At 56.4% G+C, this 22813-nt stretch overlaps 2 protein-coding genes across 12 annotated transcripts in view; one reads left to right on the top strand and one right to left on the bottom strand.

Annotated features, from left to right (window-relative positions):
- Positions 1–1034: 1034 nt before the first annotated feature.
- On the bottom strand, positions 1035–22172 carry LOC128853715 (uncharacterized). Of its 9 annotated transcripts, none has more exons than XM_054080627.1 (3): positions 20566–22172; positions 19272–19429; positions 1035–1048 (listed from the first exon to the last, which is right to left on the bottom strand). In XM_054080627.1, exons 1-2 carry the CDS (start codon positions 21611–21613, stop codon positions 19293–19295), a joined length of 1185 nt encoding a protein of 394 aa, XP_053936602.1. In that variant the 5' UTR covers positions 21614–22172; the 3' UTR covers positions 1035–1048; positions 19272–19292. The 9 variants fall into 9 exon arrangements, 8 of the variants coding, with proteins under 8 accessions (XP_053936602.1, XP_053936601.1, XP_053936603.1 ...); XM_054080626.1 differs by lacking the exon at positions 1035–1048 and adding an exon at positions 14428–14539; XR_008452428.1 differs by lacking the exons at positions 1035–1048; positions 20566–22172 and adding exons at positions 17009–19194; positions 19579–20234.
- PEMT (phosphatidylethanolamine N-methyltransferase) overlaps positions 20297–22813 on the top strand; it is a 46737-nt gene continuing 44220 nt past the window's right edge. For 2 of the 3 annotated variants that reach the window (XM_054080630.1, XM_054080629.1), the window contains exon 1: positions 20439–20571. In XM_054080630.1, the coding sequence (XP_053936605.1) occupies positions 20491–20571 (81 nt within the window). In that variant the 5' untranslated portion in view covers positions 20439–20490. The other variant, XM_054080631.1, reaches the window with a different exon arrangement.

A 22813-nucleotide genomic window follows, 5' to 3' on the forward strand; every position in this document is an offset into this window, starting at 1 on the left:
TCCATGGGACCGTTGGCTCCCTCACATTACTCGACCTCTCTGGGTTGCTGTGTGCTGAATGCAATCAGCCTGGGATACGTCCATCTCAGCCAGGCATCTGTTCCTTTCGCAGTAAGGACATGGACTCAACCCCTTTGGGGTCTTGGAGGAGAGGGGCTCCCCTTTGGGTCCCTGAGCCACAAGGGCTAAGGTGCTGGGGGTTACTTTGCTACATGCATCAGCACAGGGCAGCTCTGCATATGAGAGGTCACCCACCCATCCATCCGTCTGTCCATCTGTCCGTACATCAATCCATCCATCCATCCATCCATCCATCCATCCATCTATTGAGCTCCCAGAAGAGCGTGGCTCCAGGCGGATGGCTTCCAGCTGGAGCACGTGGGCTGTTTCAGCAGGGGCAGGCAGCAGGAGGCAAGGCCATTCATGGGGTAAAGGGAGCTCTAATGAGAAGGAACCATGCAGACGTTAATTAGGCAGGCAGTTAGATCCTCAGGTGCAGATAACTCAGCAAAAAGCACTGGCCCATTTGCATGCAGGAGATGTCAAGCCATCATGTCCCAGAGATATAAAGTCAACCCCTTGGCACCTCTCCTCACCCCTTAGGTCAGGTCCCAGAGCCACCAGAGCTGGTGGGGCAGGGGCTGGCAGAGGGGGACTGTGTGGCAACCCCCCTCCTCCTTCTCCAAAGCAGGTAGGGAGAAGAAAATAGGAAAGGGAAGGAGGAGGGAGCAGAGCCAAGGAGCAAAATAATCTGCGCTACAAAGCGCCCCATGCAGTCGCTTGTGCTTGAGGCCATCCCTGCTGTGTGGCCGAGTGGCTTTTTCCAGGCCTGGCAGGAGAAGCCTGGAGGGGTGGGAAGGAAGAAAGGAGAGAAGGAAGGAGGGAGACAGCTCTGGCCGAGCCAACGTGCATTTGAGCCTCAGTAGGTTTTAGAGGCTGTGGCGTGTTTCGGGGATGAAAGCTGCCCTGGGGCCCCTCCCAGCGCGCAGCTGTGCTGCGAGTAAGCTGCGGGCATCGCGTTTCTCTGGCTGGAGGCTTCCTTGTTACACTGAAAATGGTATTAAAACCAAGAAAAGAAAAAAAAAGAAAAAGAGAAAAAAAGGCAAAACCTACAACAACAAAAAATATAACAGCAGCCCCCCTCCACCTCCCATCTCCACCACCCAACAACAACCAAGAAAGGCAAGATCTTTCATAAGCCCGGAAGATGTCACCATAGAAACAGAAATCAGACCCACTCCAAGGATCCTGCCGCCTGGGAAGGCGATAAAATGTTTTCTATCGATTGCTGTCGGGAAAGTCACTGCTGATAAGCCATCCGAGGAGAAATGGAGCGGGGACGCAGGGACGTGGGAGCTCTTCAAATGAGCCTCCAGATGGTCCCTTGGCTGCCCCTGCACGGTGGTCGGGGGCCGAGGGACCCTGGGCTCGCTGGGGGCGGCTGCTCTGCCCTGGGCTGGTGCCAGTGTGTGTGTGCAGAGAGGAGGTGGGAGTGTTTCATGCCTTCGGTGTGGCGATGTGTGCGTGCCCTGGCTGTTATAAGCATGAAGTGGAAAGCCTGCTGTCTGCTTTTCCCGTTTGCTTTTGCAGCAGAGCAGCTGTTCCTGGCGAAACCGCGCCGTGTCGAAGCAGCTGGTGGAGGCGGCTGAACTTTCCCTTGGCTCCTGGCATGGCATCGCCAGCGTTTGGCATCCCTGCCTCTCCTTAATACCAGCAGTGCTAAACCCCTTGGCGCAGGAGGTGCCCACCAGCCTCGTGCCCTCAGACCTTGGGTTCCCAGTCCCTGTTCTGCAGCTGGGAGCATCCCTGTGGCCAGGAGGTGTGGGATCTTCCCGGTGGCTCTTCCCAGGGTGCCGCACAGTGCCGGGCCCTGGCTCGCACGCCCTTTGAAGAGACGGAAAATCCTATTATCTGCTCATTCTTCTCACAGTGTGAAACCTCAGAGCATTCAGCCGCAGCTGAGTGTGGTCTGCTGCCTGCAGCCCTGCGCTGCCTCCACTCCCACCCGTGTGGGAAGGTCTCCAGGTCACCGTGAATGGGCATCACCTTCACATCCCTCGCCCCTGGTCTGTGCCAGAGCTTGGGATACAGCTCTCCCTGCAGCACCGTTGGCAGCATCCAGCTGAGGGGTGGGAAAGGAAGCAGGGTAGGGGGCTGTGGGATGATCCCCCTGCTCCGTGGGGACCTGAAGCTGCTGCCGCAGCCTGCAAAGCTTCACGTCATTAGGTCTGGGAAGGTGGTAACCCATCTTGCATACTCCATCCCCGCCGGCATCTTTACTGCCGGTAATTGGCAGCAATAAAAGAGGCAGTTAATCCAGGCCAGCGTGGGACGCAAGCACATTGGTGTCTGCGGTGAAAGGCAACCTGGCAAGGAGGAGCTGGGGAAGAATATGCTCCTGGGCACAATTTCCAGCCCTGGAGAGCTGGTTGGATGCCACAGGGAGCATTTGCTGGGAATTTTGTTAGATGCCGGTGCAGCCTTCCCAGCTTGGCCTGTGCTAAAGCCCTGGCTTGCGCAACCCGAGGCTGTTTGGCTTGAACTTAGACCAGCTGCTTTCCACTGGCTGGTGGATTTTTGTCTTGTTGCTGAGTGGCTCCTTGCGGGAGATGAACAAAGGAACAGTTAGTGGGTGATTTGAGCTTGGGGGGAGTCTTTTAGAGTGGGAAGGAAGGGTTAACCTGGGTCTTGTTACTCAATTATTTTAGGGTGGTAGTGCTGAGACCTCGAGAGGATTTCTCTGCACATGGGAAGATGGAATTTAATCAATATTGACAAGAGCCATTCACCAAAACAGGCTCATTTGCTAATGAAAGCCAGACCTGGTGACTCCCTAGGGAAGGATGACTTTGGGAAAGAGGGGAAGGAGGCACTGGGAAGGCTCCCTCTCCCATGCTGCTGGTTCTTATGAAACCAGGATACATTTGAGGCTAATTTTCCAGCATGGAAAAGCTCTGATTGTTTGCCTCGTAGGTGCAGGATACTCAGGACCAGCCCTCGTGGCAGTGATACGATGGTCCCATCCCTGCCCAGGGACCTGGGTTTGTGTCCCCTCCCCAGGTTCTGATATCCCAGTGTCAGGCAGAGGCTGGGATGCGTGCGATGAGAGCAAAGCCCCAGGCTGATGGTGCGGTGTAGGGTACAGCAGGGCAGGATAGGAGTGCATGGCTTTGCCCTCTGGCTTAGACCACAGCCACTCCCTGCGCAATGAATTCTCCTTCTCTGAGCAGAGATGTTTCCATCCAAGCCATGTAATCTGTTGAGTTTTCTAGCATCTGCTTTGCTCAAACACCCACCAAGGAGGTGGGAGAAGAATGCTTTTATCAGAGTTTTGTCTTTTGCCCTCTGTCCTTGCAATTAAAAGTAGAAAATAACCAAGACGCCTCTGAGACCAGCTCCTTCTGACAACATAGCACATGGAGAATAAAACCTAATTGCTGTGGTTGGGAGCTGGTATCTCCTCATCGCTGTCAGCTCCATGCCCTGGTGCTGAGATGAGCTCACTGTCACACTGCGCTAGGGTCTGCCCAAAACCCCGCGGGCACAGCCAGGGGCTCGGGCATCACCCAGGGGCAGCTGGGATTGCCCGACCGGCACCTGCCTGGTGATTTCCCTGGGCACGGGGGCTGTCACCGGGCTGAGCCATGGCCAGTTGGCCAGTGTGACCTTGCAGGCACTCCGGTGCCTCCTGGCATCCAGAGTTACTCGTCTGGGTTTGTAGGGCTGTAAGTTCGGCTCGGAGATTTAGGGTCTGACAAAAAGTCCAGCTGTTTACCCCTTGTACATCCCCAGCTTTTACAGCGGTGATGGTGTAAAGCTGTGGAAGATAGTGAGCTCTGGAATGTTCCTACTCCATCGCAGCATCAATGCAGCACAATGACCCATCCCTGCCATGGGGAGGGTTCAGCTTAATTTGTTGGGCACTTTTTTTTTCCTTCTTAAAGGCAGCATCGCATCCTCCAGCCTTCTGGTGTGGCCGTGGGGCTGATCCCAGAGCAGGGGGGCTGATTGGGATGGAATTGGAAAGAAGGAAGATTTTGATCCCCCGCCAAGCCTGTGCAATCCCGTTCAAATTCACACTGGCAGATAATGAGCTTTAATGAGCAGGCCACACTAATTGGTAAGTGATCCCAGAACTGTCTGTGGCAGAGGCAAGGGAAGAGCAGTGGCAGCTCCGGGTGAGGAGGGGGCTGGGGCTGTGCAGCTCACAGCGCTCTGGAGGGCAGGGGCTGCCAGGGCCAGGGCTGCTCAGGGCGAGGGCTGGGGGTGCTCAGGGCAAGGGCTGGGGGTGCTCAGGTCGAGGGCTCTGCCTGCCCTGCACAGGGATCTGCCTGGTGAGAACTGCAAGCAGGACCATGAGTGGAGTTTGCAAGCAACAGCGTGAGCAGGAGTTGCAAGATCTCTTCTTTGGTGCCCACCTGGCTTTGCAAGCATCACCAGAGTGAAATTTGAAGGCTGAAAGAGCCACAGGAATAGCCAAGCCTCCTGCTCCTGGGCTATTTAGCAGGTGAAGAAAAATGGGGCGTGGAAACTGGAAGCTTTTGCATTGTGGGGTGACGAGTGGCCAGAGGCCAGTTTGCACCCACAGCCCTTGAACCCAGAGCAGGGCAGGGTGAGCCAGGATGTCCAGCCCGTAAGCTGCTGCCAAGGCAGTCCTAATTGGAGATCATTGTAAATTCCCCCCTCAAATGGAGTGGAAAAATGCTATTAAGCTAATATAACATCACTGGGGAAGGATGTTCTGTCGCCGCGGACTCCAGGGAATCGGCTGTTATGAGGGGAAGGAGCAGGAGAGGATAGCAGCCAGTGTTCTCGGGGCAGTGGGAGCACAAGCTAGCTCAAGACCACCCAGCCCTGCCTTGCTGTGACCTGCCTCAGTTTCCCCATATGGCCAAGGGACAGCAAGCTCTCCTCCAGTGGTCAGGAGACCCTGGGGGCTGGGTGAAAGGCTTATTTGCCATTAACCCTAGGAAAAATGTATATGAGGCACCTTGTTTAAACAGAAAAATGTCCAGGTGGGCAGCCGGAGCTGGGAGTTACCCATACTGTGGGATCTGGGGTGCCTGCGCAGGCTGGCGAGCAGAAGCCGGGGTGCAACAAGGTCTGTCTCGATTAATGTTGGAAAATGCAATTCGAGGTGATGCAGGCAGTGCCCAGGGAGGGGTGAGGGGGCGCAGGGCTGGCAGGGGGCTACACAGCAGCGAAAGCAGCGGGGTGAGTTCTGCCAGCCCCCCAAAAGACACGGCTGGGCTGGAGGAGCATGGCCCCATTAGCAGTCATTAGCAGGACCATCATTAGACGGGACCAACCTCACTCAGGGAAGGCTGGAGGAGCTCAGGCAGCCTCGGGGGTGGGCAGGAGCCTGGGGACAACCCCCCGCAAAGAGCAGAGGGGTTCGGGGTCCCCCAGCGCGGGTGCTCTGCCAGGTCCCTGCAGCAGCCGTGCTGCCTTCCTAACACTAAGGGGCAGCCTCTGCCCGGCTTTGGGGCAGCCCCTGGCAGCAGCGCCGGGGCACCAGCATCCCTGGGGCAGCAGCAGCATCTCTGGGGTGGCTGCAGCATCCCCTAGGGTAGCTGCGGCATCCTCGGGGGCGGTAGCTGCATCTCTGGAGGTGGCAGCAACATCCTTGGGGGGCGGCTGCAGCAACCCTGAGGTGACAGCGGCATTGCTGGGGGTGGCTGCAGCATCCTTGGGATGGCAGCATCATCCCTGGGGTCATCAGCAGCATCCCTGGGGTGGTAGCAGCATTCCTGGGGCGGCAGCATCCTCAGGGGTTGTGGTAGCAGCATCCTCAGGGGTTGTGGCAGCATCCCTGGGGCGGCAGCATCCTCAGGGGTGACTGCAGCATCCTTGGGGTCGGCAGCAGCATCCCTGGAGGTGGCAGCAGCATCCCTGGAAGTGGCAGCATCCCTGGGGCAGTAGCAGCATCCCTGGGGCAGTAGCAGCATCCCTGGAGTTGGCGGCAGCATCTCTGGGGCGGTAGCAGCATCCCTGGGGTCAACAGCAGCATCATCCCTAGGGCACCACCAGCATCACTGGGGGGGGCAGGGGGGCGGAGAGGGGGGCTGCAGCATCCCTGGGGTCAGCAGCAGCATTGCTGAGAGCCCAGGCCTCCCAACCTGGTTGATATCTTCCTGGGTGCAGCCCACACTGGGGGTCCTGCCAGGGCTGTCCTCACCCACACAGCTCCGGGAGTCAAGCTGAGCCCTGCTCAGGGTTAGATCGGGTCAATGCTGCCTGCTAGGAAGGAGATAAGAAGTCGGGTTGGCAGCTGCTGGTACCATCTGCTGAATTAGAACCACAATGCACTGAACAAATAACATCTTGGGATAAAAATATGCTGCTTAAGGCAGGGAGGTGTTTCTGCTGCAGGTATTGCTATGACCTGGCAAGACAGTGTGGGGATTTGCAGTGCTCTTAAGAACCACAGGGATATAAATGAGTGCTGGGAGTTGTATCTTGGCCAGGTGCGTGTCTGTGTGCCCATGCCTATAGAAGCACGTCGAGTCTTGTGCTGTATGAAGTGCTGACACTTTGGAGAAATGCTGCTCTGGATTTTCTGCAGCACAGAAAAGGGGGGGGGGGGGGAAGGAAATAAAAATAAATCAAATGACTATTGTAAGGGGGTTTGGTGGAAGCCACCAGTTCAGCCCAGAGTGAAGGAGATGGGTGGTGTGACACCCCCCAGCTCCCTTCCAGGCATTGCCCTTGGCACGACACAAGTCTTGTCTTTGGGAATTGTGCCCAGCCTGCCAAGATATTCCTGCACAAAGCAGGAACCCTCAGTCTCACATCCAGCTGCTGCTGTTCACACAGCCTGTCCTGCACCATCGGGTCACAAATGCTGCGTGAGAGGTCAGGATCTCCCAGCCCTGTTCTACCTCTGCGTGAGCAGGTAAAACAATCCTGTCTGGACTTCATCAAATAGGTACAACGAGCTGGATTGTACAGGCACATCAACTTCCGAGTCATCTGAAGGGGTAAATCCAACCTGCAGGGCTGCAAACGTTTTTTCCCCTGGGCTGGGGACAGGAACAGCTGATGGTCACCTGCAGACACGATGGCTTTGGGCAGTGCACGGGTCCCAGTCAGCCCCCACTCCCTGGAGCCAGTGCTGCCGCTTTGCAGCTGCGAATGCCGATAAAGCGCAGCGCAGCTCACCAGCCGCCAGCTCACATGCACATAAGCCCCTCGATGCCAATGCTTTGCCACAGCTAAGCGCTCACACTGCGTTTAACACAGCCCAGTTGGCTGGCACGCATTCTGCGCTGCATTTATCCCTTCGATTTTGGAGCAACCAGCCGCTCCTAACCATTCGCCCTACTGCAAACTGCCCAGGGCTGAGCTCAGTGCCTGCTCGCCCCGTACTGCACAACGCACTCTGGGGAAATCTGCACCTCCGGCAAGGTGCGTGCTAAACCCTGCTCAAATCCTGGAGAAATCCAGTCTCCAGCAGGCCTGGGAGGTCTCCAGGGGGACATCATCTCCCTGGTAACTGTTCAAAGCTGCCCCAAGGGGGTTAGACTGGGTATGAGGAAGCATTTCTTTACCAAGAGGGTGGTCAAACCCTGGAATAGGCTTCCCAGAGAGGGGATTGATGCCCTGAGCCTGTCAGTATTGAAGAGGGTTTTGAGCAGTGCCCTTGACAACGTGCTTCAACTTTGGGTAAGCCCTGAAGTGGTCAGACAGTGGCACTAGATGGTCATTTTAGGTCCCTTCCAACTGGAATATCCTATCCTATCCTATCCTATCCTATCCTATCCTATCCTATCCTATCCTATCCTATCCTATCCTATCCTATCTTTTGAAACTCATTCCCACAGCCACTCCAAAACCTCTGGCTTTTACTTTTACACCCTTATCCTCCTGCCCAAGCTTTGGCTGCTGAGTTATTTCCATTGCCGCCAGATGATTTGTGGCCGCCTGCCACCGCTCAGAGGACAGGGATGCTCAGATGAACCATCCAGCATCTCCTCCTGCTCCCTGATGTAAATCAGCACAACACAGCTGATTTCTGTGGGGCTGATTTACACCAGCAGAAGGACGCTTCAAAGTATGGCCATGAATTAGCGATCCCATTAGGACCTTGCCACTTCTGCAGAAGAGGCACAGCACGTCAGTTTTTCTTCTCCTCCTGGAGAGAAAGATGCAGCGATGAGCAGTGACGGTGCTGGCAGCTGGCTGTGCCGCTGCTCCCTGGCCAACTCCAGCAGGATCAGTGCTCTGAGAGCACAGCTTCATCCCAGGAAGGTAAAACCTCCTCTGTGATTCATAGCAGACAGGAGGAGCCGCTCCCATCTGCTACCCCAGGCACTTACTCTCTTTTTTGGTTTTTTTTTGAAGCATGAAAGCTAACTGTGAGAAACAACAGATCTGCAGGGAAAGTGTCTTTCATGGGGATGGTTCTTGGGGAGGTGAAAGCTGCAAGGCAGTGGGAGATAAATTTACCTCCACGGGAGCCCTGGAGAAGATGAGCATCATTTTGCAAATAGGAAAGTGAGGCAGACAAGCCAAAAGAGTCACCTAGGGAAAAAAAAAAACCTCAGTGCTCTCTCACTCTCCTCTCCTGATTCTTCTTCTGGTTCCTTGTACACACTAAGGGCCTCTTTACCCTGCGTGATGCTCTGCAGCTGGTGCTTGTGCACACAAGCAGAGCACGGCCGCGCAAATCACTCCTCGACCGGGCTAACAAATGACTAAACAACTGCACAGGCACTTTGCAGCATCATTTTTCGACAGATTTAGCAGCAGACTGGCTTTTACGGTGCAGCTCTCCCTTCAGTTGCTTTACCCAGCCTCCATAATGTACCACCCCCTCAAGAAGAAAGAGGAGAGCAGTTAAAAATCAGGCCATTTCAGGGAAACAGCACCCACATACAAAATGGCTCCTTGAGGGCTCCTGCAGCCCTCCATGCTCTGATTTAAAGGCCAAGCAATTAGCACAGCAAGCTGGGAAAGCACTTACAGAATTGCTCAGGTAGGAGGTTTGCTGCTATTTTGAGGTGATGAGGTTGGGAGCAGGAGCTGAGCAGCCAGCGCTCAGCTCAGCGTGAGGGTCAGGGGGAGGTTGGCAGGGCCCAGAAATGGGAAAGGGTTGCTGAGGATGAGGAAAACCTCTCTGGAGGATGCATCTGGGGGAGACGAGCATTGGCTGCAGCTCCCGGGCTGGGTGCTGAGTGGCCTGGTTGAAGGAGCACCTAGAAAATGTCTGGGCGCAGGGTGGCTTGGGCTGACAGAAGTCACACCAGCCCAGAGAGCAGAAAGGTGTTAAAATTCTAGCAGGTAAAACCTGTCCTTCATCTGGCTCAGCCAAATTTCTGCCTGCGCCTTGTTCGTCTCAGCAGTGGCCTCAGCGTTGTGGGCTGCTCCATGGGCGTAGTGTGCCTATGTGGTAGCCCGTGGTGGGGTTTGGTGGGTTACCCGTTCTCCTTCTCCCCTTTCCTCTGCTGATGGCAGGATCAGGCTGAGCCACCAGCTCCTCTCCCCGGTGTCCCCAAGCTCAGCACTGTCATCAGCTGCATTTTGAGGGGTAAGGGAAGAGCTGGCACGGAGAGGAGCTGCGAGCGCTGGCGAGGACGTGGAGCAGCCCAGGGACATCCCCTCTTCCCAGGGCAGAGTTTGGCCCCCACGAGCCATATCTTCCCCTTTCTCCACCTTCTTTATCCTTCGCTTCCTCCTCCAGGAAAACAAAACCTTGGCGGCTCGTCTTCTGCAGACCCTGGGCTGGGGCGATGCTGTGCCAACAGCCGCAGCCTTGGAGAGCCGGGACACGCCGTGCCTCTGGGGAGAATCCTTGAAAAGTCAAGGCCAGGCTGGCACTGAGTCCAGCACATTCGAAGGAGGCTGGATTGACTTCTGACTGTAATAATTGTGTAATGCCATAGCCTTGCTGCGTGCCCTTGGTCACATCTCTCATTCCCAGTGGTGATGATATTGTTGGAGACCATAGGTGAAAATGCAAACATGATGGAGAGATGGAGCATGAGGCTGCCGACCACACGCTGTGCTCGTGGCAAGGCTGGGAGCTGCAGACATGTAACACTGCTTCTCCCTCACGGTCTCCAGGATTAGTTTAATAGCACAGGGAAATAACAGGATGAAAAATTCGCTCCCCTCCAAGCACTAAAAGCCAAGTTTCAAGGTTAATTGTCTGCCCTGTAGGAATAGCTTTTGCACGCTGCGAAGGGCTTAATTAGTGTCATTTTAGCCAAGCAGAAAGATCGTGCCCTGAACTGGTACCGCATGCCCCCAAGCCTATTTTCCTCTCGGCGCGTCGGGCAGAGAGGTGATAGATTGCAGGCAGCTTCCCTCCACCAGCAGCCAGCGGGGCTGGATTTGGGGCCGATTATGAAACCCCGAGACACTCCTTGGCAGCTGCAGTGCTAGTGCAGCCTCATGCCCTATCCCTGCACCCACTGCACCCATGCATCCTGCACCCATGGGTCCTGTGCCTGGTGCTTTGCAAGCCTGCTGGAGTTATTCCATCACACTGTAAGCTGATGGAGCAGGGCAAATTATCCAAATGCGACTTCATGAGGAATATCCAACATGGGGGAATGAAAGGTAGTGTTTAAGAAGAGCTGGAGCAGGCTTGCAGTGCATACAGCACAGCTCAGAGCCCTGCCTGGTGCTGCAGAAGCAATGCCCAGCTGCCATGCATTGATGTGCTGCAAGGTGGCTGGATCCTGCCTCCTTCCCCACAAGCACCCATGTCCTCTCTGGCCAGGGGGGCACCCATCCCCATGGAGCACCCACCTGGGAGAAAAAGCATCCACTGCCAGGCTTGGCTTTAATGAGAAACACAAGAAAAAAGGAGGTGATTTCTCTTCCCAGTTAGTGTTGTCCTGTGTGGCCCTACCAGCTGCAGGACACCACCATTCTCCACGCAGTTGAGATTGGTTTGCAGCCCAGCACTGATCCCCAGCAGCCGGTGCAGGGCAAGATGCTGTCTGGTACCAAGGGAGGAGGAGAGGCAACTGCTTTGAGCCCTGCTTGGGAAACCAGGGCTGGTGTGAGCAGCAGAGTCTCAGTGGCACAGGGGCAGCTCTTCTGCAGGGCTGAACCAGGGTTTTCCCAGCCCAGGGTAGCTGCATCCCATCTCAGCATCCTTGGAAGGTGGGGGGGTCCGAGTCCCTAGGAGCTCTCACAGAGGGTCCCTGTGCCCTGACATGGAGCCACCAGCAGCCTCTGAATGCAGTTTCCCATCACCCAGCATCTGTCCTCACTGGGTTCCAGCTCGCAGAGTCCTGAGGGACAGCTGTGACCTCCTGTGCAATCCAGGCCAGGAGGCTCTCTGGGCCGCCTGCCCGTCTGGGCTGGAGCAGACTTTGGAGAGGAGCAGTCTGTTGGGATTTGAAGTTTTCCCTATACTGAAATATTCACAGAGGCCCTCGCTAAACCCATCTGCTGGCAAAACCTCCTTATTCCTGCTTTGGCTGCTCTTCCAGCCGCTCTGTCCTCCTCCCACCACTTTCATGCCCACATCCCATGCCCTGCCGTGGGGCTGCAACTGGTGGGTGCTGAGTCTACCCCATTCTCCCAGCTCCACTCCAGCCTCTCCTCCTTCCCTCGCTGCCCTTTGGATTCAATTTTTCCCCCTGCAGTCGATGTCCAAATGGGGTCCCAGAGGCTCCCCACCAGCAACAATAAAACCAGGCAGCAAGCATCCATCCCAAGGGCCAGGGCTGGCACGAGGAGCCTGCCCGGGGAGCGACCTGCAGCCCAGCCAGCTGCCCTTTTTATAGGGATCTGCAAAAATACCCAATAATTGGCAAGCGAGCCATGCCGCAGGCAGGCACTCTGGCAAAGGGAATGTCTGGGTCTGGGTAATTCCAGGCAGTTTTTGGCTTCTCTGGATGTGGGAAAAAGGAGGGATGTGTGGAGGAGGGAGCAGGGACATCCTCTTGCCTTCAATAAGGGGATTAAATGCCTTAAACCTTAAAAAAAAGTAAACAGTCTGCTTTGTTTAAGTGGAGAAACCTGAGACCTTTTGTCTCAGGCCCTGTTTTCTACGATGCAAAGATCAGTTTGCGCTCAGTGTTCTTTATCACGTTGAAAAGGTGAAGGAAGAGCATTAAAAAGTTGAATGTCACCACTTCTTTTTTGCTGAAACAATTGGAATCAGCCCCCAGCAAAGGCCCCCAGCTCCCAGTCTGCCTGTGAGGAGGGTGACGGCAGCAAAGCCTGGTTGCTTGATTTAGGGAGTTCCAAGGCAGGAGCCCCCCAAACTCTATAGGGAAAGGATCAGCGGGGTGGCTGGTGTGCACATTTGCCCTCCCTTCCTGCTGCTGTGATTCAGGGCTTTGGGCTCGCGGTAGTGAGGAGTAATGTATTTTTAATTCATTTAAGGGAATTAAGCTCATCTCTGCCTGACTACTCGCATCACTTCCACTTTCATTAATTTCAGAGCCGCTTCTCTGCTTTCCTTTGGCTCTGGGAGGGCTTTGGCATCGCAAGGAGACTAACTGCCTGCAAAGTCAACAACTGCCAGTGGCTGGGGAGCAGCAGGAGACCCTGTTAGCCCCGTCCTTATGGTGGGCGGCACTATGTGCCCACCACATCAGTCCTGCAGGGACCTTCCACCTTGTGACCAGCCACCGATTCAGGGATATTGCGTGGATCCAGGGAGCTGGCGGAGCTTGGTGCCAGGCTGAAGCCAAACAGGAGCAGTTCATCGTGACAGAGGAAAGGTTCTGGCCAAACCTTGGATGGAAGTGGAGCAGAAAGCCCCTGAGATACATTGGGGAGAAGGTGGGTAAAGGCTCTGCTGGGTTTCTATGTATTCTGTGAGGAAAGGGCTCTTGCCCATTGTGCGTTACTGGGAGGGCACTGTTCTGGGAGCTGGGGACCTCGCTGGCCATAGGGACTCTGACATCCCAGGGTCCCCAACCTTCTTCTCAGAGCCCCTAACCTTCCTCCCAGGGCCCCTAATCTTCCTTCCAGGGTTCCTGACCTTCTTCCCCTCTTCCTCTTGAGATGCTTCTGCGACACAGCCGCAAAAGCAGAAGGGAAAAAGGAGAAGATAAAAATAATGACAGCAGGAGTGAGTTTGAAGTAAATAACAGGAAAACATCAAAGAGGAGTGGGAGTGATGCTCTGAGGAGGTATTTATAGCTGGTTCTGGGGTTCCTCAGGATAAACCTGCACTGCCCCCTGGAAGCCTCTTCCTGGGCCCTCATGATCACGTGTTTGTGTCCAAGACCTGTGTCCAAGCAGCATTTAGAGGTTACTCCAGGAAGGGCTGATGCCCCAAAGAGGCTCTGAGCCCAGATCTCAACAGCCCTGAGCATCAGGGCTGGGTGCCTGCTGCAGGGCCACCACATGCGGCATGAAGCAGCCCCTACTTTTGGTTTTGCAGAGTCCTTGATGAGGGTATTTTTTTTCTCTTCGCAGCCCTGCTGGGTGTCACATGTGAGAGCAAGGCTGATTGCCTGGGAAAAGGCAGCAGAGCAAGGATGAGAGATGGCCATGGAGGTGATGCTGGGCACCATGACTAAGCTCCCTCCATCATCTCCGCTGGGGTGAGCATTAGGCAACCGTCTGGATGGCTCGGCATCCGAAACCTGGCTGCTCAGCTAGTGGGGGCACTCTAATTAGCTGTGCCTGGAGCAATGCCCCATAACCCTGGGCTGTTGATGTGCAGGGAAGATTTTTGGAGGCTGGTTCAGCCCTCTACAGCTTGCACCATACAGGCAAACATGCTGGGGGTGTGCAGGGTGGTTTGCAGGTGCAGAGAGGACTGGGTGGTGCAGGCAGTGGTAGGGAAAGCTGCCCAGCCTGCTTGGATGGACTCAGGGGGGCAATGGGGGCTGTTCCCCTGTGCTGGCATGGGAGGTGCTTGTAGCTGGGGGCTGTAGCAGTGACCTTTTCATCTGCTTCTTGCTTTGGGAAGCCTCAGCTTCTCTTAAAGCATCTATCACAATGAAAGGTACTTTGGAGGGATTTAAAGGGTTTGGGGGATTTAAGGCTTTGAGAGACAGCAGACCAGCAATAAACCCTCCAGCCAGCTGTGCAGAATCAGGACCTTCTGGAGAAGAGAAAGCTGATGGGATTGCCACTCTCCTAGAGCCCCAAAATGCCCTCCCTCCTTGCAGCCAGCTCCCAGGCTGGGTGAGCAATTGCCTTTCTGCCAGGCTGAGGTAGCAAGGGCTTCTGCACGCCCTCGCTGCTGCTCTCTAATCAGACACAGGGTTTGCAATTAAGCGACACGGAGTACCCTGGGGACAGAGCCTGCTGTTTGAGCTGAGCTCAGACGAGATTGGGGAGGGAGAGACCTGATTTCCCACTTAGCAGACAGGTCACGATCGGTGGATTCATTGATCCCAGAAAGTAAAGCCTCTGCTTCATTAGAGACACTCTGGTGATGAACGTGGCCTCGGGGAGCAGAGAAGCTGCTGTGAATCCTTCCCCAAATGTTGTCTTCACCAGGCTCAGAGCACAGACACTGGGAAGCTCCTCCGACAGCGTGGCTTCCTTCAGACAGAGCCTGCTCCTTCCTGCGGTACCCGTCACACATGGCTCCATGGGGCACCGGAGCTCCCTGGAAACAGGCTGACATTGGGAGGATGCTCCTTAGTAGAAACGCCTCTATGTCCATCCTTTCCCTGCGCAGCTCTTCGCACTTGTGTGAGATGAGGGGTTAAAGCAATGCAAGCTGTGGCTCTTGCCAGCGCGGAGCACCGAAGCGAGACCCATGGGGATGCTCCCCAGCTCTGAGCTGCTGTTGAAAGGTGTTCTTGGGCTCAGATGGAGTGTTCCCAGAGCCCGAGGTGTTTGGAGGGGTGACCACCCAGCAGTACGGACACAGCAAGGCCTTGGAGTGCTGGTTTGGGAGCAGACAGCACGGGCAGGGCAGGGAAGAGGCAGCCCCAGGCGATCAGGGCACACTGATGCTTGACAAGACCTTTGTGCAAGGTCCTGCCTGCTCTGCCCCTGAGCCAGGAACGTGTGTATGCAAAATGTTTTGACTGTAAAAGCAAAGGGGCTGCTTCCCCTTTGCCTTCATGAAGGACAGATCCCGCTCTGTCCTCTGCTGCGTTTCTGATTTGCCCTGCCTGGAGCAGCTCTCCCCAGAGGAAGGTTTCCTCGCTGGCTCCTGCCAAGAGTTACTGGCAATAACTTCTCAGTGCCCTTCACTGCAGCTGCTCAAGACAGCAGATGGAGACGTGGGTTGTAGCTGTGCCAGACTGGTTGCTCTGCAGGCCTGGTTCTGGATGAGCCGTGCTTATGCATGTAGCTCCATCTACACTCATAGTTCCCATTCCCTCCTGTAAATCATGGAATCATAGAATGGTTTGGGCTGAAAGGGACCTTTAAGACCTCCCATTTCTATGAGCAGGGACACCTCCCACTGGATCAGGTTGCTCCAAGTCCCATCCTGCCTGGCCTTGAACACCTCCAGGGATGGAGCAGCCACAGCTTCTCTGGGCAACTTATGCCAGTGCCTCCCCACCCTCACAGGAAAGCATTTCTTCCTAAGGTCTCATCTCAATCTTCCCCTCTTTCAGCTTAAAATCATTCTCTCTTGTCCTACCTCTGCACTCCCTGATCAGGATCCCCTCCCCAGCTTTCCTGGAGCCCTTTTCAGTACTGGAAGCTGCTCTCAGGTTCCCCTTGAGTCCTCTCTTCTCCAGGCTGAACAACGCTGACTCTCTCAGCCTGTCTTCATACAGGAGGTTCTCCAGCCCTCGGATCATCTCTGTGGTCTCTTCTGGACTCACTCCAACAGCTCCATGTCCTTCCTGTGCTGAGGACTCCAGAACTGGATGCAGGGCTCCAGATGGGGTCTCACCAGAGCAGAGCAGAGGGGCAGAATCTCCTCCCTCCCTGCTGGTCCCACTGCTCTGGATGCAGCCCAGGACACGGTTGGTTCCTGGGCTATAAATATAAATATCTATTGAGACACCGGTGTAGTTGCCGGGAGCAGAGCGGGAACTGCTTCACCAGGGGTAAGCGTTGCCCATGAGCTGGAGCAGGGAGGGCCCTGTACCGTCCGCTCTGCTGCATCACGACTGCACAGAACCCAGCACAGTAACAACACCCACAGGCAAAAAAAAAGCAAGGGAAGGACTGTGAGGCTTCAACGTGGAGATTTTGGAGACTTCCCTGGTTCTCTGTGTGAAGGGAGCCACGCAGGACACGTGGTTTTTAAGGAGGTTTCTGCTCCAGGGAATCACGCTCTGCTTCTGGCTTGGGGCAGGGATGTGTCATCCCGCTCCTTCGGGCGTTAGAATTTCTTGTTGATAATTCTTTCTTTCAAGAAAGCATCTCCTGTGGGCAAACCTGCCTGGCAGGATGCCCTGACGCCAACACAGGCATCCTCAGCTCTAAGCAGCGAGAAGCCTCCCACACCATAACACGTCCCCTTTGCAGGGGCTGTTGTTCTACAACCGCTCTAGGGGCAGATCTCCAGCTCCCAAGTATTTAGCTCTGGTTTCTGACTCACAATGATACACGGAGGACCTGGAAGCATAGCATCTTCTTCCCAGGCCGACTTTCAGACTGGGAGCGTCTCAGGCTTTTGGAGAATTTAGGTACGTGGAGTTGATCTTGGTTTCTGTTTGCATCCCTGGGCATTTAAGGGAATGCGAGGAGCAGTCGGGGCGTGGAAAGAAGGAAAATGCAGCTGCCTCTCTGGATTTACAGGGATCAGCAGCCGAGCGAGTCCCCAGCATTAACCAGGATGTAACTGGGAGCAGAGTCTGACTCACATACCATATGTTCCCAATCCACTGCATTCAATCAAGCCTAATAAAATTGATAGGGGAGCATTGAAAATCTCGTGATTAATTCTTTATGATCTGTAATAGGGGAGCTGTGTGCCAATTACTCGAGTAAATCATTCATCAGAATATAAATAGAGCTAACCTCCAGCACAAACACTAGAGGATTTCCACTAGGACTGCAGGTCTGGATTGCAGCATTGCACCTCTGGTGACAACGTGTTATCTGATGGAGGACAGAAGAGGATCTGCAGTTTCACTGCTTCTGCCCAAGGTTTCAGCTCTGTGCTCCAGTGTTATTTGCTCCACTCTAGGCTTGCAATGCCACCCCTTACTGTGTGTTTTGATGCTCTGTCCTTGATCTCCATGACCTGTCAGTCCAAGCCCTCGCAGGTTTGCAAGGGTTGAACGCACAGGCTTTATTTCAGGGCAGGCTGGAACATCTGGACAACGACACAGCCCTCAGGGAATGGGAGGCAAAAGATTGGGAATAAGTCCTCAGCCCCACACTGCACCTATGGGACCTCTGTCATCAAGGGATGTAGCTGGGGTGGGACCAGGTGGATTGGAAGCTCAGGCATGAGAAATGAAGGTCACTGGCAGAAAGCAGCTCTTCCTGATGACCACCAAGCCTTGCTGAAGACAGCCGTAAAGTCTGGTTTGCTTGGCTGGAGTGATGGGTGAGAGAGGGCTTACAGGAGCTGCAGGCAAGCAGGGGAGTTCAGGAGCTCATCCTGCTTCACAGCGGATGGCAGCAAGAGTCACTTGAGAGAAGTGGAAGCTGTGGGTGCTTTTTTTCTGTTTTTTTTTTCTTTTTTCTCCGCAAGGAAACCAATTCCTTGGCCTGGAAGATTTCACTTAGATTTATAAGGAGAGGTAACCCTCTGTAGTGAGGCTGACCTAACCAATGTCCCATTTCTAAGGGAAACCCACACGATAGCACTCCCTACCCTGGATTTCCATGAGTGAGGAATCCCCTGGGTCTCCTTGTGGTTTTTAATGCTCCAGAGCAAACTGCAGCTTGCTGAACTGCAGCATCCTGCTAACTCGCAGGCAGCGAGCAACCTTCACCGGCCTGAGGCACGCATGCATTGCTGAGTTGCATGCAATGAATATGTCAAATGCATGCAAACCGTTCCGTGCAGCTGCAGCAGACAGTAGCAGAAGCACTGGTGACTGCACAATACCTGTGTGCCATTAACAGCTGCCAACTGGTGAGCTCCCAGGCCTCCCTCCAACAGGGCAGCTCAAAAATGCCTTCTGCCCACATGGGAATTTGCAACTCCATATTCATTGGTGACCTCTCAGGGCCTTGGTGGGATTTCAAAGGGTACTGGGAGTAGTTCAAACTGAGAAGGGACTTTGGAAAGGCGAGGGCAATGCCCTTTCCCTTAGCTTGGTGCTCGGAAACGCAGTGCTGGATAAAAGGCACGCCATGGGGAGAAGGGGAGGGACAGGGACACAAAGGAAAATCCAGCCCTGCAGAAAGGCCTCTTTGTCTCCTTCACAGCTGCCAGGATGTTTTGGAGGTGGGATGGAGGCCGGCACAGAGGAGCTCCACCACTACGAATATCCTCTGTCCCTCTTATGTAGAAAAACGTTCCCTGGGCAGAGTATTTGATGGTGGGAATGGTGTGAGTGCTCCAGTGTGATTCCCAGCCCCAAACACAGCCACGCCAGTGGCAGCGCAGAAGGTCTAGCAGGGAATGCTTTTGCTGGGTGCCCCCAATGTAGTGGGACAGGACAGACGTGTCCATGACAGCCCAGCTGTGCCGCCTTTGAGCGGTGAGCCAGCGAGACAGCTCTGCACATCCTCACCATCCCTCCCGCCATCCCTGAGCCAGACCCATTCCTCTCCCAGTCGGCCACATCCTTTCCAGTGCTCGCAGCACTGGGATGTCCTTCCCGTCCAGCAGGGAAGATGGCTTGGAGGTTTCTCCCTGCTAATTCCCTCCCGGGGGGTACGTTTCCTCCTCTCTGAAGACAGCCACGATTGCTTTCCTCACCGCATCCCCGCCGCCCTCCCTGCTGCCCCAAGCACCCAGCTGGTGGGACTTACAATATAAACATCCTCCCATCTGCTCCCACCCCCCAGCCGAGGAGATGACACAGGCAATAATTACACACTCAGCACAGCAGAATTATCCCGCGCGAGGGAGAAGAGGCCGGAAGCAGCTGGAAATCATCCACGGGGAATACTGCTCCCACCCACGGTGCCTTCGTGCATGCCTCACCCCAAGCCAGCCCAGCGGTGAGGTTTGTGCCCAGGCGGGATGGGGTCCTGCAAGCACCCCAAGTGCAGGAGCTGATGCTGCAGCGAGGGCTTTGGAGCAGCAGAACCAAGGAAAGCTGGTATCCCAAGGGCCAAGAGAGTCGTTGCTGCATCCCCTGTGTCTCCTGAAGAGCAACCTCCAAGGATGCTGTTTTGCCAGGGATGGTTTCACATGAGTCATCGCTCATGCATTTTTGGTGCCTGCCAGGGCACGAGCACTCAGATATTCCATCCCACCCCATCCCCATTCCCGTGATGCCTCTGGAAAGAACACTTACAGCTCATTCATGAGATTTCCTTCATATCAAACACCTTTTTGAAGAAAATTTGGTCCACGCAGAGACCCTCAGAGGTCTTGCAGGGATGACACCACCCCATTTCCCATGCAGAGGCAGGACAAGACCGCAGCCTGTGAGGTGCATCAACCCAAAACGGCCTGGAGAGGAGAGCAATAATATCAGTAGGAATAATAACAGCAATGAACAAAAAATATTACACCTGTTGAAGGGAGCAGGCTGCAATGAATTGTCCTTAAAATACATTCACGCTCAACAGCTTTACGTTTTGCCCTGCAATGAGTAATACCCGGCACACGGCAGTTAATTTCTACAGCAATTCCAGCAGCAGAACAACAGCAGAACCACTGTCCTGCCCTGGCCCTGCTGGGAGGGCTGAACAGGGGCACAGGGTGGCAGGGACAGGCAGGGGACAGGCAGGGGAGGGCAGTGACAGGCAGGGGACAGGCAGGGGGTGGCAGGGGAGGGCAGGGGATGGATGGCAGGGGACAGGCAGAGGAGGGTGTCAGGGGAGGGCAGAGACAGGCAGGGGACAGGCAAGGGGTGGCAGGGACAGACAGGGGACAGGCAGGGGACAGGGAAGGGGTAGCAGGGGAGGGCAGAGACAGGCAAGGGATGGCAGGGGAGGGCAGTGATAGGCAGGGGACAGGCAAGGTGTGGCAAGGGATGGATGGCAGGGGACAGGCAGGGGACAGGGAGGGGGTGGCAGGGGAGGGCAGCAACAGGCAGGGGACAGGCACGGAATGGTAGAGGATGGCAGGGGACAGGCAAGGGGACAGGGAGGAAACAGCAGAGGATGGCAGGGGACAGGCAAGGAATGGCAGAGGATGGCAGGGGACAGGCAAGGGGACAGGCAAGGGGACAGGCAAGGAATAGCAGAGGATGGCGGGGGATAGGCAAGGGGACAGGCAAGGGGATAGGCAAGGGGACAAGCAAGGGGACAGGCAAGGGGACAGGCAGGGAATGGCAGAGGATGGCAGGGGACAGGCAGGAGATGGCAGGGGAGGGCAGGGGATGTCCCTCTCCCGCCCCATCCTGGGGGGCACAGCCCCTCGCTGCTGCCCGGTCGCTGCCCCCGGCGGGGTCGAAGTCCGCGGCCGCACAGGCGCTCGCAGCCGCGGCGGAGACAGGTCGGTGCTGCCGCCGGGGCCGGGGCGGGGCCGTGCAGTGCCCGGGGCGGCGGGAGGAGCGCAGCCGGGCCATGGCGGGGCGGGCGGCGGGCGGGGAGCGGCGGCTCCCCCGGGACTGCTGCGAGGGGCTGGGCGCGCTGGAGTACCGGCAGGTACCGGGGCCGGGGCGGCCGGGCGGACACGTGGCGGGGCGGCACCGCGCCGAGCCACGGCTGCTGCGGGGCCGCAGCTCCTTCCCGGGGCCGCGCGGCGCGTTCCCGGCGGCCCCTGCAGCGCTCTCCCAGGGGCCCGCGCGGCTCCAGCCCGGTGCCCGCGCACCGCGTGTCCGGGGCCCCCCTCGGGGTATCCGTGGGGCTCCCACCCGGGGGCCCACGCAGCTCTTGCCCAGGAGGCTGCACAGCTCCACACAGGTGCCTGCGCACCCCTCGCCTGCGCGCTTGCAGCTCTCGTCCAGGGCCCTGTGCAGCTCTTGCCCAGCTGCCCCTGCAGCTCTTGTCCAGGCGCCCGTGCGGCTCCCACCTGGGTGCCCACACGGCTCTTGTCCACGGGCCTATGCAGCTCTACCCGTGTGCCTGTGCAACTCTTGCCTGGGTGCTTGTAGCTCTTGTCCAGCCCCCCTGCAGCTCTCGCTCGGGTGCCCATGCAGCTCTTGCCCAGGTGCCTGTACAGCTCCCACCCGGGTGCCCGTGCACCTCTTGTCCGGGGACCCGTGCAGCTCGCATCAGGGTATCTGCAGCTCCCACCCCAGTGCCCGCACAGCTCCCACACAAGTGCCTGTGCAGTTCGCATCTGGGTATCCATGCAGCTCCCACCCCAGTGTCCGTGGGTGCCCATGCAGCTCTTGCCCAGGTGCCTGTACAGCTCCCACCTGGGTGCCTGTGCACCTCTTGTCCAGGGGTCCGTGCAGCTCGCATCAGGGTATCTGTGCAGATCCCACCCCATTGCTACACAGCTCCCATCTGGGTATCCACACAGCTCCCACCCCAGTGCCTGCACAGCTCCCACACAGGTGCCTGTGCAGTTCCCATCTGGGTATCCGCACAGCTCCCACCTGAGTGCCCACACAGCTCCCACACAGGTGCCTGTGCAGTTCCCATCTGAGTATCCGTGCAGCTCCCACCCCAGTGTCCATGGGTAGCAGCTCTTGCCCATGAGCTCGTGCAGTTCTTGCCCAGGGCTCTGTGCAGCTCCCATCAGGGTAACCGTGCTCCCGCCTGGGTGCCCGCACAGCTTTAGCCCAGGGGTCTGCCCGGCTCCCGCACAGGTGCCCGTGGCAAGTTCCTATCTGGGTATCTGCAGCTCCCAGCTCAGTGCCCACACAGCTCCCGTCTGGGTGCCTGTGCAGATCTTGCCCAGGTGCACATGCAGCTCCCCCCCGGGTACTTGTGCAGCTCTTGTTTAGGTACCTGCACAGCTCTCACCCAGATGCTCGTGCAGCTCCCACCCCAGTGTCCACACAGCTCCCGTCTGGGTGCCTGTGCAGATCCCTCCTTGGGTGCCTGTGCAGCTCCTGTACCCCCCCTGACTTTGGGGCTGTGGGCAAGTTGGCAGCATTTGCGACTGTTCTTTATCACCGTGAGGATGAAGAGGCAAAGTTGGATGTTCTGTGCCTGTTACGTGGCTGTCCCAGCGGCACGCAGAGACAGCTCATCCTAATGGGCTCCCCTTTTATCCCTAAAAGCACACGCTGGGCACAGGCCAATCTGCCTCCCGCTGCCAGCAGCGCGTTTGGTTGTTGAGGAGAAGAAAAGAAGGTGAGTGCGACGTTAACGATGTTGCCAGCCAGGAGTTAGTAGGTCAAGGAGCTTTTGTGCAGCCCGTGCTGGCAGTGTGCTCAGCGCCGTACGAAACAAGAGGAAAGAAGCTGTCCTGGTCCCATGAGATGGCAATTGAAATGGGACCAGACAGTTCAGCCCCAGCAGCAGTGGCACCTGGGTGATGTCTTGACAGCGCTTGGTTTGAAGGGATGAGGTCTGATGATGAAGGGCTCGGGAGAGAAGGGAGGAAGAAGCCAGGGAGGATGGGAATAGAGTCAGGATCAGGCCCTGAGGGCTGTACCCATCATTCCTCACCACCACCCGTGTCCCGAGTGCTCGGATGGAGGAGCCCCGGGAACTGGAGCTGGGGTGGTTTGAAGGCAGCGTGGATCCCCCCATTTCACCGGGGTGGTTCAGCCTTTGCTCCTGCACTTTGCACCATGGGTTGTGCAGGAGGCACCCAGAGCGCTTGGATGTGCCCTGGGATGGCACGGGAGTCATTCCCAGGGCCTTTGGTCTTGGCTACAAGAAGTGCCAGGTTTAGCTGCTCCTCTCGATCCCACTGCAGCTGTAGTTCCTGCGAAGAACCCAGGAGGAACCGGTGGGAATTTCTCTCCTGAATGGACAGGCTGATGGC

This window comes from Cuculus canorus, chromosome 15 (genome assembly GCF_017976375.1).
Source record: "Cuculus canorus isolate bCucCan1 chromosome 15, bCucCan1.pri, whole genome shotgun sequence".
NCBI lineage: Eukaryota > Metazoa > Chordata > Aves > Cuculiformes > Cuculidae > Cuculus > Cuculus canorus.

Bases quoted from the DNA above. Each gene is read 5' to 3' on its own strand.
- LOC128853715 (XM_054080627.1), bottom strand. From the start codon at position 21,613: ATGGGAGCTGCACAGAGCCCTGGGCAAGAACTGCACGAGCTCATGGGC. The intron at 19,430-20,565 runs GTACTCCAGCGC...TCTCCTCTCCAG, and splicing joins CCCGGCCCCGGTACCTGCCG to GCCGTTTTGGGTTGATGCAC.